The sequence below is a fragment of the Nycticebus coucang genome, chromosome 21, assembly GCF_027406575.1.
Source record: "Nycticebus coucang isolate mNycCou1 chromosome 21, mNycCou1.pri, whole genome shotgun sequence".
NCBI classification, from domain to species: domain Eukaryota; kingdom Metazoa; phylum Chordata; class Mammalia; order Primates; family Lorisidae; genus Nycticebus; species Nycticebus coucang.
The window spans coordinates 14,279,834-14,295,988 of NC_069800.1; the positions used below are offsets into that span (position 1 = coordinate 14,279,834).

The 16,155-nt window shown below is 43.0% G+C and overlaps 1 protein-coding gene across 6 annotated transcripts in view; it reads left to right on the forward strand.

Annotated features, from left to right (window-relative positions):
* The window catches only part of RALGAPA2 (Ral GTPase activating protein catalytic subunit alpha 2), a 382,487-nt gene that overhangs the window by 282,857 nt on the left and 83,475 nt on the right, over positions 1-16,155 (forward strand). For all 6 annotated transcript variants that reach the window (XM_053574245.1, XM_053574242.1, XM_053574243.1 and 3 more), the window contains one exon: positions 9,661-9,788. In XM_053574245.1, coding sequence (XP_053430220.1) covers positions 9,661-9,788 — 128 coding nt within the window. The remainder of the gene's footprint in view (positions 1-9,660; positions 9,789-16,155) is intronic.

Below are 16,155 nucleotides of genomic sequence, written 5' to 3' on the forward strand. Positions count from 1 at the left end.
AGAATCGCTTAAGCCCAGGAGTTGGAGGTTGCTGTGAGCTGTGTGAGGCCACGGCACTCTACCGAGGGCCATAAAGTGAGACTCTGTCTCTACAAAAAAAAAAAAAAAAAAAAAGAAATAGCGATATTCCAATTCCCAAAGCTGGAGGTGGATCTGTGAGGAATTTGGAGAGTGCAGTTGTTCATTTCCCTGCATTGGAACTTTAAGATGTGTCAGTGGTACCTAGAAAGGTTAATTCCTGCAAAACAAATGGCTGTTTCGGGTCATTTTCTATGTTCCAAAGATTTTACTTGTCTTTGCCCCAGCAGCTGGCCTGTTGCAGGCTTGCTGGGCGGCATTGCAGCCTGGACTTCAGCGTCATCTCTTCCCTGCAGAAAGCGGAGGAGAACCTGGCCCAGGCCTGTCACAGAGAAAGTGTGGCTTCACTTTCTAGGTTTGTGCGTCCCATCCTCCCCCAGAGTTCCACTTCTTTAGTCAAGGAACTCGATCGGGAACCCACATGGATCTCCTAACTGGGAAGGAGAGTGGGTTTGTCCTTCCGCAGTTGTGGAAAATCTCATTAGCCGCAAGCTTTGGTCATCATGCTAGGAGAGGGCACCATGAGTCACTCGGAAACTGAGGGGCCCAGATAGCCATGGCCAGCAGGGATGGCTCAGCCAAGGTCCTGACTAGCACTGTGCTTCATGTGCTCCTCTGCTGAATTCACCTCCAAGCATGGGGTCAGGAGGGTGCCCAGGAGAACCCCCTCCCTGTCCCCATGTGCAGCAGCTCACCCTGTCTACCCTGGAACCACCTTTACTCTCTGTGGCCCGTACTCTGCAAAGCCTGAAGTAGCCAGTGGCAGTTTCTGCTTCTCCCCGAGGGGAACACTGGGTCCTGTTCTGGTAGGAGTGCTGCTCCCTTAAGTACTAAAAATTAAAGTGAGAGACCAGCATCATTGGAACAGGAAAAAAAACTGTCTGTGGGTCAGGAGTTGTCAAGCGAGAGGACCCCAGACCCTGGACCTAAGTATTCCAGCTGTGGAAGACATTGCACATCTTTGGGCCATACCCCGACTCACGGGTGCAGTGTGCAGTTAGCCCTGTGTTTTCTCTGCAGGCGTCAGCACGTGGGAGGCTGTGTTTGTGTGCACCTCCCCTCAGCCATACCCCGACTCACGGGTGGAGTGTGCATTCAGCCCTGTGAGTTCTCCGCAGGCGTCAGCACGTGGGAGGCTGTGTTTGTGTGCACCTCCCCTCAGCCATACCCCCACTCACGGGTGCAGTGTGCAGTCAGCCCTGTGAGTTCTCCGCAGGCGTCAGCACGTGGGAGGCTGTGTTTGTGTGCACCTCCCCTCAGCCATACCCCAACTCACGGGTGGAGTGTGCATTCAGCCCTGTGAGTTCTCCGCAGGCGTCAGCACGTGGGAGGCTGTGTCTGTGTGCACCTCCCCTCAGCACCACTGGCCCCATGTGCCTCTTCCACACTTGTCTTTCTGACTGCAGCTTAGAGTGCACCTTTTCCGTTGTTTCTAAAGAATGCCTTTGCTTTTCTTAGGCTTATTTTATTTCTGTAACTGTTTTAAAGTCAGCTTGTCAAAGTATACATACATTGTATGCAACCCATAAATCATTCTCGGCAGGGAAACCACAGCAATATGGAGTCTTCTAGTCTACAAAGAAATCGATCATTCCCTGTATTCAGACTACTTTAACATGTCTCAGTGAAGTTTTGTAATTTTCTTTATACTTTCCTTGTTAGATCTCTTCCTGAGGACTTCATATTTTCAGGCTGTTGCAAATAATATCATTTCCTTTTCTAACCATATGTTGCTATAGGAAAGAAAAACATTGGGATTTTTATGAGTTTATTCTATAACCTTTGTGATAAACTCTCATTAGTTCTGACTGTTTTCCATATTTTTTTGGAGATTCTGTGAATATTGTTGTGTCAGCTGAGATACTGATGGTTTTGCTTCTTCCTTTCTAATTCCTGACCTTCTATTTATGTTTCTGCCTTCCTGTATCTGCAGGGATCTCTGGTGCCAGCGTTGCTGGGCTGACGTCAGGGCACATTCTCCTCAGCCTCGCAGTCTCACCTACCAGCCTTGTGATGTTTTCATCTCAACCTTCCTAAGGCCACGGCCCTTTAATATAGTTCCTGTGGGTCGCAACCCACAGGTTGAGAACTGCTGATTCAGTGGTGGCCATAGTCCCGGGTAGATATGCTTTGACAGATTAAAGAAGTTCCCTTTATTCCTAGATAGCCAAGAAATTTTTTTCTTTTTTTTTTTGTAGAGACAGAGTCTCACTGTACCGCCCTCGGGTAGAGTGCCGTGGCGTCACACGGCTCACAGCAACCTCCAACTCCTGGGCTTACGCGATTCTCTTGCCTCAGCCTCCCAAGCAGCTGGGACCAAGAAATTTTTTTATAAAAACCGATCATGAATTAATCTTTGGCAGTGACTATCTGACATTTCTCATTTAATCTATTAATATAGTTAAGTGTACAAATTGACTTTTAAATGAACCCACATATGTATTCTTGGGATATACTCACCTTGGTCATGATATTATGTTATTTTTGTACACTACCAAATTGGTTTACTGATACTTTGTTAAAAATTTTGCCTGCAGGTTTGCGAATGAGATTGGTATTAAGATTGTACTAGTATTTTGGTATTAAGACTGTACTAGTATTTTGGTATTAAGATTGTACTAGTATTTTGGTATTAAGATTGTACTAGTATTTTGGTATTAAGATTGTACTAGTCTAGCCGGGCGTGGTGCCTCACGCCTGTAATCCCAGCACTGTGGGAGGCTGAGGCAGGAGGATTGCTTGAGCTCAGGAGTTCGTGGGCTTGTCTGAGTGAGAGTGAGACCCTGACTCATGAAAAAATTGAAAAACCCAGCCAGGTATCAAGGTGAACGCCTGTAATCCCAGCAGCTTTGGAGGCTGAGGCAGCAGGATGCCCACCACAGCCTGAATCTGACATTGCAGTGAGCTACGACACCATTGCACTCTGCTCAGGGCAAAGCGTAGAACCTTATCTCAACAAAAACAAAACAAAAAAAGATTGTACTAGTCTAATAAAATGAGTTTATTTTCTCATTTCCTATATTCTGGAGATTTCTTTAATACTTTTTTTTTGAAGGTTTTGTAGAATTTGCTAGTGACATCATCTGAGCTAGCTTTTCCTTGTTAAAAATTTTCCACTGTGACTCAATTATTTTAAACTCAGGTTTATAGTTTTTTTTAATATGTCATCTTATATCTGTATTTGCTAGATTGTATTTTTCTAAGGTTTTGGCCACTTCATCTAAATTCAAATTCATAGACATAAATTATCCTTACATCCTAAGCAATTATATGTAACCCTTTTTATTTCTAATGTTACTTATTTCCGCTTTCATTTTTTCTTGATTCACATGGCCAAAGGCCAGTCAATTGTATTAGACTTTTTTTAGAAGAACCAACTTTTGATCTTGGTTATCCTCTCTTGTGTATTGTTTTCTATTTCTTTATTTATTACTTCTATCTTTAATATTTCTTCTCTTCTAGTCTCTTTGAGTTTGATTCTTTTCGTTGTTCAGTACTTCTTGAGCTAAGTGCCTGTCCCATCAAGTTGCAGCCTTTATGCCTTTCTAAAGGAAGCATCTAATACCACCCGTTTCCCTGTAGTTACTGCTGTAGTATGTTATCATATCTCCTATTCTCATTGTCACTTAGCTTAACATACTGTTAAATTTCTATTCCAATATTTTATTGGGCCATGAGTTATTTAGAAGTATTTTTCTTAATTTCTAAACATACAAGTTTGTGCTAATTATCCTTTTGTTGTTGTCTGTTGGCAGTAGCTTTTCGGGCATAGAATAGAGACTGTGAAATTTCAATCCCTTGAAACGTATTGAGATTTTGCTTTATGACCTAGATCAGTGGTTGTCAAAATGTTATTTGTAAAAGGCCACATAGTAAATAGTTTAGGCTTTGTGGTCCACCCATGGTTGGCCCCAGCTACTCACCTCTGCTATTACTATGCCATAGACTGTATTTAAGTGAAAGAGCGTGGCTGTGTTCCAATAAAACTTTATTTATAAATTGAAATTTAAATCACATGCAATTTTCACACATCACAAACTATTCTTTGTGTTTTTTTTCCTAACCATTTAAAAAGTAAAAAGCATTGTTGGCTTGCAGGCCATACAAAACTAGATGCCAGGTTAGTAATAGGCCCTGCCTGCCATATTTGTGGACCCTTGGCCTACAACGTGGTCAGTTTTTTAAAAGGTATTCTGTGCGTGCTTGAAAAGAATGTGTCTTCTTGGGCAGCACCTGTGGCTCAAAGGAGTAGGGTGCCAGCCCCATATGCCGGAGGTTGCGGGTTTAAACCCAGCCCCAGCCAAAAACTGCAAAAAAAAAAAAAAAGAATATGTCTTCTGCAATTCCTTGGAGAAAGTATTTTATATGTATCCACTAGGATGGGCTTGTTAGTTGTGTTGTTCAGATCCTTTATATTCTTACTATTTGCTGGAAAATATTTCCTTAAGAGCACAACGGTTAGTATCCAGCATGACGGATGTTCTTAGAGTGAAGATGTTTGTGTAGTGCTACCCTAGACCAAAATACCCGGTGTCATCCCACCCCAAAAGTCTCCACCGTGCCCCATTCCAGTCACCAATGGCCTGGAAAGATGCCTCCATCCTGACCACTGGCACCGTTGATTAGTTTTATCTGTTTTGATCTTTCTGTGAATGGAAAGATGTCCTAGGAACTCCTTTGTATACGTTTCTTTTATCCGGCGTTCTATTTGGGCCATTTCCATGAAGGTTCCTGTGGTTATGGTTTGTTCATTGTCATTGCTGTGTTATATTCTGTTGGGTGGACATTTTACAAATCTTTGATTCATCCTCCTGCAGATGGACCGAGGGGTTTTGTCCTGTTTGGTGAATGTGTATAATTTGCCTTTCAGTTTCAGGGTGAGCAGAATTTCTAATGTATTGAAAAAATCTATTTTATTTTCTTTCTTTTATAATTGGTGCCTTTTGTATCTTAAGAAATCCTTGCCTATTTTAAGATTGTGAAACTTTTTTTCATATTTTTTTCTAGCCTTATGGTTTTAGCTTCAATATTTTGGTCTTTAATTCATCTCAGTTTTTGTGTGTGGTCTCTGGTGAAGATTAAGGTTCACTTTTCCGTGTGGCTATCCAGTTTTCCAGTGTCTTTATTGAAACAGACTTTGCTTTCCCCACCAAATATGCAGCATTTATTGCAAATCAGTTACCATATATGTGATTCTAGTCTTGGACTTTATATCCTGTTCCATTGAAATATTTACTCCAGTGCTGCTGTAAGGATTTCTTAATTATTAAACTTTTAATGATATGCCTTGAAATCAGGTAATGTAAGTCTTTTTCTTATTGCCTTGTCTAATTTATGTCCTTTCATTTCCGTATAAACTTAGAATTAGCTAGTACATATGTACAAAAAAGGTTGCCAGTAGCTGGGCGCCGTATCTCACTGGTTAGTACCAGCCCTATACACCACAGGCAGCAAATTCAAACCTCATCTGGGCCTCATTAACAAAAACAAACAAACAAACAAACAAAAAAGCTTGCCAGAACTTTGATTGGGTTTGGTTGAATCTGTACTCAATTTTAGAAAAATGGACACCTTAAAAATATTTAAACTTCTAGTCCATGAACATGGTACCTCTTTCTATTTGTTTAGGTTATCTTTAATTTATCTCAGCTCTGTTTGGTAGTTTTAGTATAGATGTCTTGAAATTCCTTTGTCAAATTTATTCTTGGTTTTTGATGCTATTATAAATAGCATTTTTAAATATTATTTCTCAGTTGGTTGCTAACATTAAAAAATATAACTGATTTTTTATATATATATATAAAATATATATATATAAAAAATATATCCTGAAACCTACCAAAATTAACTTATTAGTTCTAATTAAATTCCTTTGGAATTTTCATGTACATAATCATGTTATTTGTGAATAAAAATAATTTTATTTATTTCTCGAACTCCTGGCCTCACCCATCCTCTGCTTCAGCTTCCCGAGTGCTGGGACTGCAGGTGTGAGCCACCGCGCTGGTCAGTTCTACTTATCTGTAATCTTTATGTTCATTTCCTCTTTTCCTCCCTTTTCTTTCTTCCTCTTGGATTTCCTTTTTGTAATGACTTGGACCTTCCAAATGTTGAGTGGAAGAGGTAAGCATAGATATCATTGCCTTTTTATTTTTATTTATTTATTTTTTTGGAGAGACAGTCTCACTTTATTGCCCTGAGTAGAGTGCTGTGGCATCACAGCTCATGCAACCTCCAGCTCTGGGGCTCAGGCGATTCTCCTGCCTCAGCCTCCCTAGTAGCTGGGACTACAGGCGCTCGCCGCAACACCCGGCTATTTTTCTGTTGCAGTTTGGCCGGGGCTGTGTTCAGTCCCCCCACCCTCGGTATATGGGGCCAGCGCCCTACTCACTGAGCCACAGGCGCCGCCCATCATTGCCTTTTTAGATCCTTGGTAGAAAACATATACTATTACATCATTATTTATAATGCCATATTTTTTTCCTTCAAAATCTCATTAAATTAAGACAGTTCCCAATATGCTGTGAATTTTTGTTCTGTTTGATTGCTTAAATTATGAATGAGAGTTGAATTTTATCTAATACTTATTCTATATTTGTTAAGAAAGTCAAATAGTTTTTCTTCTGTATTCCATTGATGAATTTACGAATGTTAAACCAAACTTAAGTTCCTATAAAAAAATTACACTTAGTCAAGATAAGTCATCCCTTTTTATATGATTGGATTTAATTAGCTAAAAAATTGTAGACAATTTTCGCATCTTTGCTGAGGGATATTAGTCTGTAGTTTCCTCATGTCAGCTCCTCATGGGTAATGATAGTTATTCACTATGGTGTCACAATCCCCATCCCTCATGCTAGCCTCAGAAAAGGTATTTGAAGAATAAATATTACAGTTGTTGAGATAAGTCAAAAACCTATGATGGAGACCCACATTCATTAATTTATTTACAGTACTGACTAATTTCACTTATTAAGCAGATGTTTGCATCCTAATTGTGAGCCAGGTGCTCACTCACCGCAGGAGATCCTCCTCCTCCGTCTCTGGTCACGTGAGCCAGGTGCTCACTCACCACCGGAGATCCTCCTCCTCCGTCTCTGGTCACGTGAGCCAGGTGGTCACTCACCACCAGAGATCCTCCTCCTCCATCTCTGGTCTCATGAGCCAGGTACTCACTCACCACCGGAGATCCTCCTCTTCCGTCTCTGGTCTCGTGAGCCAGGTGCTCACTCACCACCGGAGATCCTCCTCCCCCGTCTCTGGTCATGTGAGCCAGGTGCTCACTAACCACCAGAGATCCTCCTCCTCCGTCTCTGGTCTCGTGAGCCAGGCGCTCACTCACCACCGGAGATCCTCCTCCAACGTCTCTGGTCTCATGAGCCAGGTGCTCACTCACCACCGGAGATCCTCCTCTTCCGTCTCTGGTCTCGTGAGCCAGGTGCTCACTCACCACCGGAGATCCTCCTCCCCCGTCTCTGGTCACGTGAGCCAGGTGCTCACTCACCACTGGAGATCCTCCTCCTCCGTCTCTGGTCTCATGAGCCAGGTGCTCACTCACCACCGGAGATCCTCCTCTTCCGTCTCTGGTCTCGTGAGCCAGGTGCTCACTCACCACCGGAGATCCTCCTCCCCCGTCTCTGGTCACGTGAGCCAGGTGCTCACTAACCACCAGAGATCCTCCTCCTCCGTCTCTGGTCTCATGAGCCAGGTGCTCACTCACCACCAGAGATCCTCCTCCTCCGTCTCTGGTCTCGTGAGCCAGGCGCTCACTCACCACCGAAGATCCTCCTCCTCTGTCTCTAGTCATTCTTTCTCAGCCTTCTCTTAGAATTGTTTCCCATGTATTCTATCTCTATACATTGGAAAGCCAGAGGATATTGTCCTTGAGCCTCTTTTCTCTTGCCCCATGGTGATGTCATCAAGTCTCCTTGGCTAGAAACACCAAAAAGTGACTTTTCTGTTAATATTTACGTCTCCAGCCCAGGCCTTTCCCCTGACTTCCAGCCTGGTGTATCACTGCCTCCTTGACACATCGTTGCTGGATACCAAAAAGCCTCCTCCCACTTAGCACATCTGAAATTGAACTAAAGATGCTCTTTCTCAGTCTTTTCCACTTCAGGAAAAGGTAGCTCATGCCTTCTAAATGCCAGCCTGGAAACCATGGCAGCATCCCTAATACCTCTCTCTCCCTCCCACATCATTAATAATCCTCAACAGATCCTATCAACTCTACCTTTAAAATATATCCAGAAACCCCCCACCTTTCCCCGTGACCCCTAGTACCGTTCTGATTTCAGCCACCATCAGTTCTTGCTGAAATTATTTAGTAGTCCCCCAACTGGTCTCAGTAATCCACCACAGGGGCCTTAGTAGTACCTTTAAAATGTAGGTTAGATCTGTATCTTAAGAGCTTCATCTTATTCAGAGTAGAAATCCAGAATCTTTACAGTTTCTGCAAGGCCCCTCTTGTCACCTGTCCAGTTTTATCTGCTTCTGTTCTTTCTGCACTCGCGTGGCTCCAGCCACTGTGGATTTCCTGCTGTTGCAGAAGCATCCTAATTCCACTCCCACCACAGGGCTAGGCATGTGCTGTTCCACAGCTTGGGATGTTCTTCCATCAGATGTCCTCAGAGCTGTGGTTCATTCCCTCACATCCGTTAGGTCTTTACTGAAATGTTGTCTTCTCCTTAAACTGCTTCCTGGTCATTTGATTTAACTGGAAGACCCCTCCCCCAAAAGAATGTCCAGCTGTATTTTCACCTTAGCATTTTTACTACCCATCACATATTTTATGTTTATTCCCTTAAATTTCTTGTGAACATTAAGTTCAATGAAATCACAGATTTTTGTGTTATTCACTGCCTTGTCCCCAGTGAATAGAATGGCATCTATCACAATAGTACATATTTGTAAATAAATGAGTAAAAAAGTGAATGAATATAAGAGTTACAGGGCAGACCCTGACCTTCCATGGACCTTACAATCTTCACATTAGTGGATGGAGTCAATGAAATTGTAGCAGAGGGAAAAAAAAAAAAGAAAGAAATCCAAACCAGATAGGCACAAAAAACTCTGTGGGTTGCCCGCGTGGTAGAAGTGGGTCCAGCCCAGCTAAGCCAAGCCGTTTCTCTCTTCGGGAAGCAGAAGGAAATAAGAACAGTGCAGTACCTTGGGAGCAGAGGGTGAGAGTGAGAACTGTGCTGTTGACCAGGACACTCGCCATCTCCGTTAAGAGTCATACACCTCGGGACCCCCAATCCCAAGTCTGGTGTCAGGAGGATACGGTGAGGCCCACTTGTGTGATGCGCATCATCTACCTGTTGCAAGAAGAACGAGAATGACCCGGCGATGATTTGTTGTTGAAAGCTTTGCTGGGTAGTCCCTAGAGGAGGAGCGTTGCAGAGCTGTCCTGCCTCAGTCACAGGCCCTGGACTGTGTCCTCCTGAGACCACCACCTCCCCTGTGGGTGACAGCCAGCGTGCGCATTTCAGATCTCAGGCATCAGTCAGCCAATCAACTGTTCTCACATCTGAGTTTGCCTTTTACTGGGTTTGACATGTGTTTTCCATTTTGGATCAACAGGTTCCATTTTTTGGGCCTCTGTTCGATGGGGCCATAGTGAGCGGGAAGCTGCTGCCGAGCCTCATCTGTGCTACGTGCATCAACGCCAGCAGGGCTGTGAAGTGCCTCATCCCCCTCTACCAGAGCTTGTATCTTTTACATACGTAACTTGTTAACCCTCCCAGAATCAAGATTCCTGCCAGTTTTTCATTGGAGGTAAGTGTTAAAACCCAAGTTGAAAAGGGAAGAATTTTTTCAATCTATGTTGAAAATAACACAATGTGATTTTCATACCGTTTGTTAATTTGTATTAAATATAATGATTTTGTGGCACACTGAATTTAAGAAAAATTTATTTTTATAATTTACACACATAAGTTTGTGCTTAGGAAGCTGTGACTGTTATGAGACGCTCTTCGGTTTGTGGGCGTTTCCCCCATGGTCAGTGTCCCCCTGCACCCTGTCTATCTGTTGCAGTCAACTGTGTGTATGGGGGACGCTGAGCAAAGTAACGTCTCACTCATAGCGCCTCCCAGAAACCAGGAGGGAATGAAATGACTCTAATAGATCAAGGAATGTGGCAGGTGCCACCTCAGGAGTGCAAATAGAGTCCTGGAAGCCCAGAGGAGGGAGAAATTGCATCTGGTTGGGAAGAGGGAAAGGCATTCCAAATGAAGTTGTGTTTTGTGCTCATCATTAAGAATAGCTAGAAATTCTTTTTGTAATTTTCCCAAAGTATTAATATTTTCTTCTCTAGTTCCTGATTTTGTTCCTAAAAACACACAAAAAAATCTCAGTATGGTAATTTTTTCCTCAAATATTAATTGGCATGCTGTAATCCTTAAATCAAAGTATGACTTTGAATTATAAGAAAAAGAGATTAAGGTGAGTGACTTCATAAAATTGCTGCAAAAAACATCTGACCTCCTGATAATACTTAGAAGTTCTTTATTTCTTATTGGTATTGATAATGATTAAAAACTTAATAGGAAGTGAGGTGACGCTAGTGGGTGGGGGTAGGGAGTAGTTGAGAAATATACCACGTGAATAGATATAGTTCATGAAAAATACTTTTCATTAAAATCCCAGTTGCTTCATTCACTTATATTTTGCCTTTAGATAAAAAAAAAATACATATGCCATGTGGCAACTTGGAATTATCATAAAAATTAATAGTAGAAAGAGCTTAGGTCCCATCTGGTCCCTCCCTGGGGCCGAGGCAGCCTCCGTCCCTGCACTGTGCTCTCCCGTGCTTTGTCCAGGCTGGTGGTGAGTTTTTGGACATGGCATTCTTTCCAGGGATTTCCGCAACACTCTAGACTTAATCTTATGGGTGGTGTCAATTCAGCCTTAAGCATGGAGGTCTTTATTTCACATGTTGTTAAAAAGAGCTTCTTGGCAGAAATGAGAAAGACTTACTCAGGATTGGCTTGTGAGTTTGCATGTCAACTAGGAGAAGCTGGACACTCGGCAGGGGTCAAGTATGTTGGACCAGGGCAAAAAAATTCTATTTTACAAATAAGAAAATTCCATTTTATATTAAGTCCATTGTGATTTTTGTCACATCACCTTCTTCTTTTATTGAACTTCTCATTATAAAACACTCACTTTGTTATTTTGTTTAATGCTGTTTTCTCAAATAAGAATTAATATGGAACCATTGGAGTAATCAGGTTTAGAGAAAAACAGTATTTTAGGAAGTGCACTTTAAACATTTTTTTTTTTGGCAGTTGTGGCTGGGGCTGGGCTTGAACCCACCACCCCAGGCATATGGGGCCACCGCCCTACTCCTTGAGCCACAGGCGCCACCCCACTTTAAACATTTTTTTAAGCAATCACATCAGTACTAATGTGATCAGCTAGGGCTACTGATGCTAATGTGGGTTCGTAAGTGTACATTCAAAACCATTAAGTAACCAACTTGACGTTGCAGAGGACAACTTTGTACAGAAACTTGGAGAAAGAAAGTAATAAAACCTAATATGTTCACCATTATAAAAATTTTATATATTTTTTACTTGTTGCTATTCAAGTAACTCACATAAAATAAAAAATATATGTTATACATTAAAAACTTTGCATTTACATACTCTATTCTTTAATTTTTGTCTGCAGAAAAATATTCAGGCCAGTAAGGAAAAAGGGAGGATTTTTAAAATATTTTTGTTCATTAAAAAATGACTAATTTGTAAAACCATATGCACCCACCTAAGCTATTAATAATTTATTATTAAAAAACTCAGGCCAACTTTCTTTGGCAAAAGTCTAAACTCATTTGACTATGTCGTAGCTGATTACCTGATGTCTGGAATTTGCTGCCACACTGAGATAAGTATTTGTATTTAGAAAACCAGTGAATAATCTAACAAATCCTAATCCTAGGTGTCTGATGATACTTATTCATCTACCCAACAAATAGCTACTGTGGACTCACTGTCTGCCAGCTCCAGGGCCGCAGAGGGGCATGCGTGGTAGACCAGGTTTGTGTTCACACATGTCATAGGGAGGTGGACACACCAGTGAATACAGGTGTGAATTGGGAGAAGCTCTGTGTACAAACTCAATAGAGTTGCAGTGAAGAAGGGTCGGGTGGGCAAAGGCCTTGGAGGAGAGAGAGTTTTGGCTGAGTCAGAGGGAGGAGAGAGAAATTGTTCTCAGCACGAGTGGCAGGGGCTCAGAATGCCCTCCAGCAGATTGTATACAAGTTCAAGTCCATCGGAGTGCCTGTGATGGGTCCACAGGCCAGACTGCAGCAGAAGTGGTGGAAGCCAGGCTCCCCCGACTCTCTCCTCATGCCCACTTTGGACGTTCTCATCTTGGCGCCACACTTTGGCATGAAAACTCAAGTCTGCCTGACAGCAGGTGTGGCAGTCAGGGAGGGAGCGTAGGTCTGACCACCAGAAGCCTATTTAAGCCCTCCAAAGGCTAAGGAGATCAGTAGTACTTTGGGCACAGCTGGAGCCGGGGCCAGCTCTGCAACTTGAACAAACCAATGCAGAAAGAAAATGCAGGGCCCCTTTTTCAAAAAGCAGGAGAATGCACCATTTAGTACCTTAAAGGTACTAAAATATGTCTATTCTTCTGCAGTGTCTTGATTTGTGGTTTGCTTTGATATTCTATTCAGTGTCATTCTAACTAAAGAAATACTAAAAATTTAAATTATTAGCATTGAAGTCATCACTATTCTCCCATCCAAGGACTAACCAGGCATGTCTCTGCCTAGCTTCTGAGGTCACACAGTGGGGCATGGTCAGGGTGGTATGGCCGTAGACATCATTTTTCTTTATATTGTGCAATGCCAGGTTAATATAAAGACAAAAGAATATCTCGCTCATATAGGGAATGACCAGAATTACACAATTTATATTTTGTAGCTTATGAATGTGTGTATCTTTTTATTCTTATCAGAAGAATCGGAACATCATAAAACGTGGTATTTTTCTTTTTCATATGTACACATTCTAGCTGCACTCTCTACCATCAGTCTGTTGATGACTAAGGAAGGATGGGCAAGAAAGGAGACCATGGGTCAGCCTGATTTTCCCTTTCCTTCTGTGTCATCATTGTCAGAGTAAGTGGTTGGCTGATACACAAACAGGGAAGTTGCACCATGAAGAAAGGAGACATACGGGTGGCCCCTGGTCATTCTTCATGTTCTTCCGGCACTGCTGCTTTCTTCCTGCACTCAGAGCATGTTCTGGTGCGGAAGGAGAGTGGCCCCCCAGGGTAAGCCACTCCCTTGAATTCTCAGTCACAGGAAAACACACTTCCTATGCAGGGGGACAGGTCACACCCCTGCAGCCCCTCCCAAAAGCCTCAGTACAGGACAAGCAACTCCATTCCTGGGCATTTGTTAGAGTTGATTCCTTTCCTGAAGCCTGGCAGGATATCCCTTGGCAAAATTGTATTGACATATGAACCAGGACCTGTTAAGGAGGGAGGCAGATGCACAGCCCTAAAAGAAAAGTTCATTTAAGAGGCAGAAAATTTGAGAAAGAATTACTCTTCTGTTTCCCTGAGAGACTAGGTACAGCAGCGAGTGCTGACGAAGGGAAATTCTTTGTCAACTCAGGGCATTTTATATGGGCAACCCTGTATCCCTGATCTGTTTCTAACATGTGGGTTACACTTGTTATGTAGAACATTGCCAAACTGCTCATTTCATCCAAATGTCACTCATTTCCTAGGTTTCAGAATCACTGTTCTACGAACAAAGAACATGTTCAGACTTCTATGAATCTTTCAGAAAGAGGCACTTACTTTCTCATATCTACCATACATAGCCAAACGTTGAACTTGGTAACAAGGAGAAAATCAATGGAATGACTTTGGGGTAGTTATTCTTATCTACCTATCCTTTCCCGGCTAATGATTGACATTTAAATGCCTTAAAATAGTGTCAATTGGGATTCAGTTTTATATAATATTTAACTAGAAGTAGAAATGTGGACAGCTACATATTACTTCTGTCCAACAGTGTTCAGTAAAAAAAAAACTTCCTGATTAAGCTGAATATGGGGGGCATTACTGGAGCAGATTTGCACTTTGGGGGTCTTCTTTCTGAGCCATAAAACTAGCTTAGAATCAGTGTTAAAGGAGTTCTTATTTGTGGGCCCATTGACTAAATGATCAAACCATCAGAAGTACGTGTCAAAGGCACATAGCAGACTGACAAGTACCGTTGTCTCACCTGATCCAAAGACACCGTGAGCACAGCAGGGATGTGTTTGGAGAGCACCCTTGGTGACATGGCGTCCTGCTGCCTTTGTCCAGCCGGGCTCTCCTGTGCCATCTTCAGCAAGCAAAATCAAATCTGTCAGGTGGGGCCTTCGTCCGCGGCCACTGCTCTCGGGAGTGATGAGGCCAACTCACCTGCCATCTGCTTTGTCTGTTCCTTGCAGGCAATCAGTGGGCCTATCCCTGTGCCTAGAGGGCTGCGAGCGGGAAGCATGCCACTTTGACAGTTCCCAAGCCAACTAAAGATTCCAAAACCAAACCATGGTCAGTTGATCGAAGCTTCCAAACCATTTGAGCTATGGCTTTCATTTTCCACAGCAGATAACTCAAGGAGAAGCTTGCCACACAATATACAGTATGCCCGTTAGGAACCGTTCACCCTGAATCAAACAGATGGTGGCTTTTTAAATAAATGTTCGCTCTTAATGGCATCGCCATCTCTGCTCTTTGTAACTATCGGCATTTGATGGGAAACTGAGCTGAGAGAGTGATTTTGTGGCTCATTCTTCACAAGTGAAGTTCAGTTTCATTTCAGTTAACAGACATATTTGGTAATATCAGACCTTCCTTTGTAGACCCTGAGCTTATGATGTCGTTGCTCAGTCCTGCTCCCGTTTTACACATCTTTACAAATGACCCTCTCCCTAAAACATTATCAGCCCTGTGTCTTTCTCCTGCAGTAGGATCTTCAGTGCTTTTTTCTGGGCAGACTTCTAATTTCTTTTACTCACTGCTCGTACTTCAGAAAAGAAGCAGTAGCCCGTGTTGAGTTTCGCCCTGAGAACCAGTCAGCAGTGTCCACACTGACAGTGTCCCTGCCACGTGCCAGCCACTGTCCCAGCTGCTAGAAATAGAAATGGGAACGAGGCACTCCACAGGATGGGACAGTGCTTGCCGTGGACTAAGCTTTGAAAGAGCTCCTAATGTTTGAGGATGACAGGTCCGTCTGTATGGCAGAGGATTGGACACACACACACACACGAGCAAGATGGAGGAGGAGGTACTGGTAGGGCAAGGCAAGGGGTTCTGAAAGGGTCAGGCCTGATTGAAGTAGGTAGCAGGGGAGGGATCTCCTGTGCAAGGAGATCAGCTCGATAGGGATGTCGACGAAAGAATCACAGACGGAACTCTCTGGAGCATTGGAAGAGTAGGCTTGGAAGGAGGAGGTGTGAAGGTAGAGAAAGGCAGAGGAAAATGAGAGAGAATCGTTTTCCCAGAAGCACCAAGAAGAGAGAAATAAAGGGTTGCTTCCAGCAGACTGGTCAAGAAAGACATGTGGTCGTACCCGTGACTGGTGCCAGCGTCCCAGGTCTTCACCGGAGGACCAGGACTGAATGCCTGCCAGGGAAGAAGCAAAACATCGGACAGTAACAGCACCAAAAAGAAGAGAAGTGCCTGTGAGTGGAGAGGGGCTGGGTGGGCAGCAGCCGCGAGGGAGTCACACCCCACATGGGAGGGGGAGGGACATGCCTTCTAACTCAATTCTACACAGACCCAGAGCAGAATATAGTCCTAATGGGATTTCTACTGCTCCATCTTAGCTTCCAGGTACATTCAACTAAAGGTGACAAACATTTGATAAATTCTTGGCTGGCAAACAGTCTCATCTCTCAGAAGGCTAAGGAAGCAAATGAGGAACTACTGTTTGTTTTAGATCCATTTCTCAGCAATTTGAAAGGATGGATTTGTAACTCTGGGTGTTGCGAAAAGTAGTGAGTTGGTATTTGACTTCATATAAGAATGGGAGAAAACGCAGGTAATCTTTGCCCTGCGCATTTG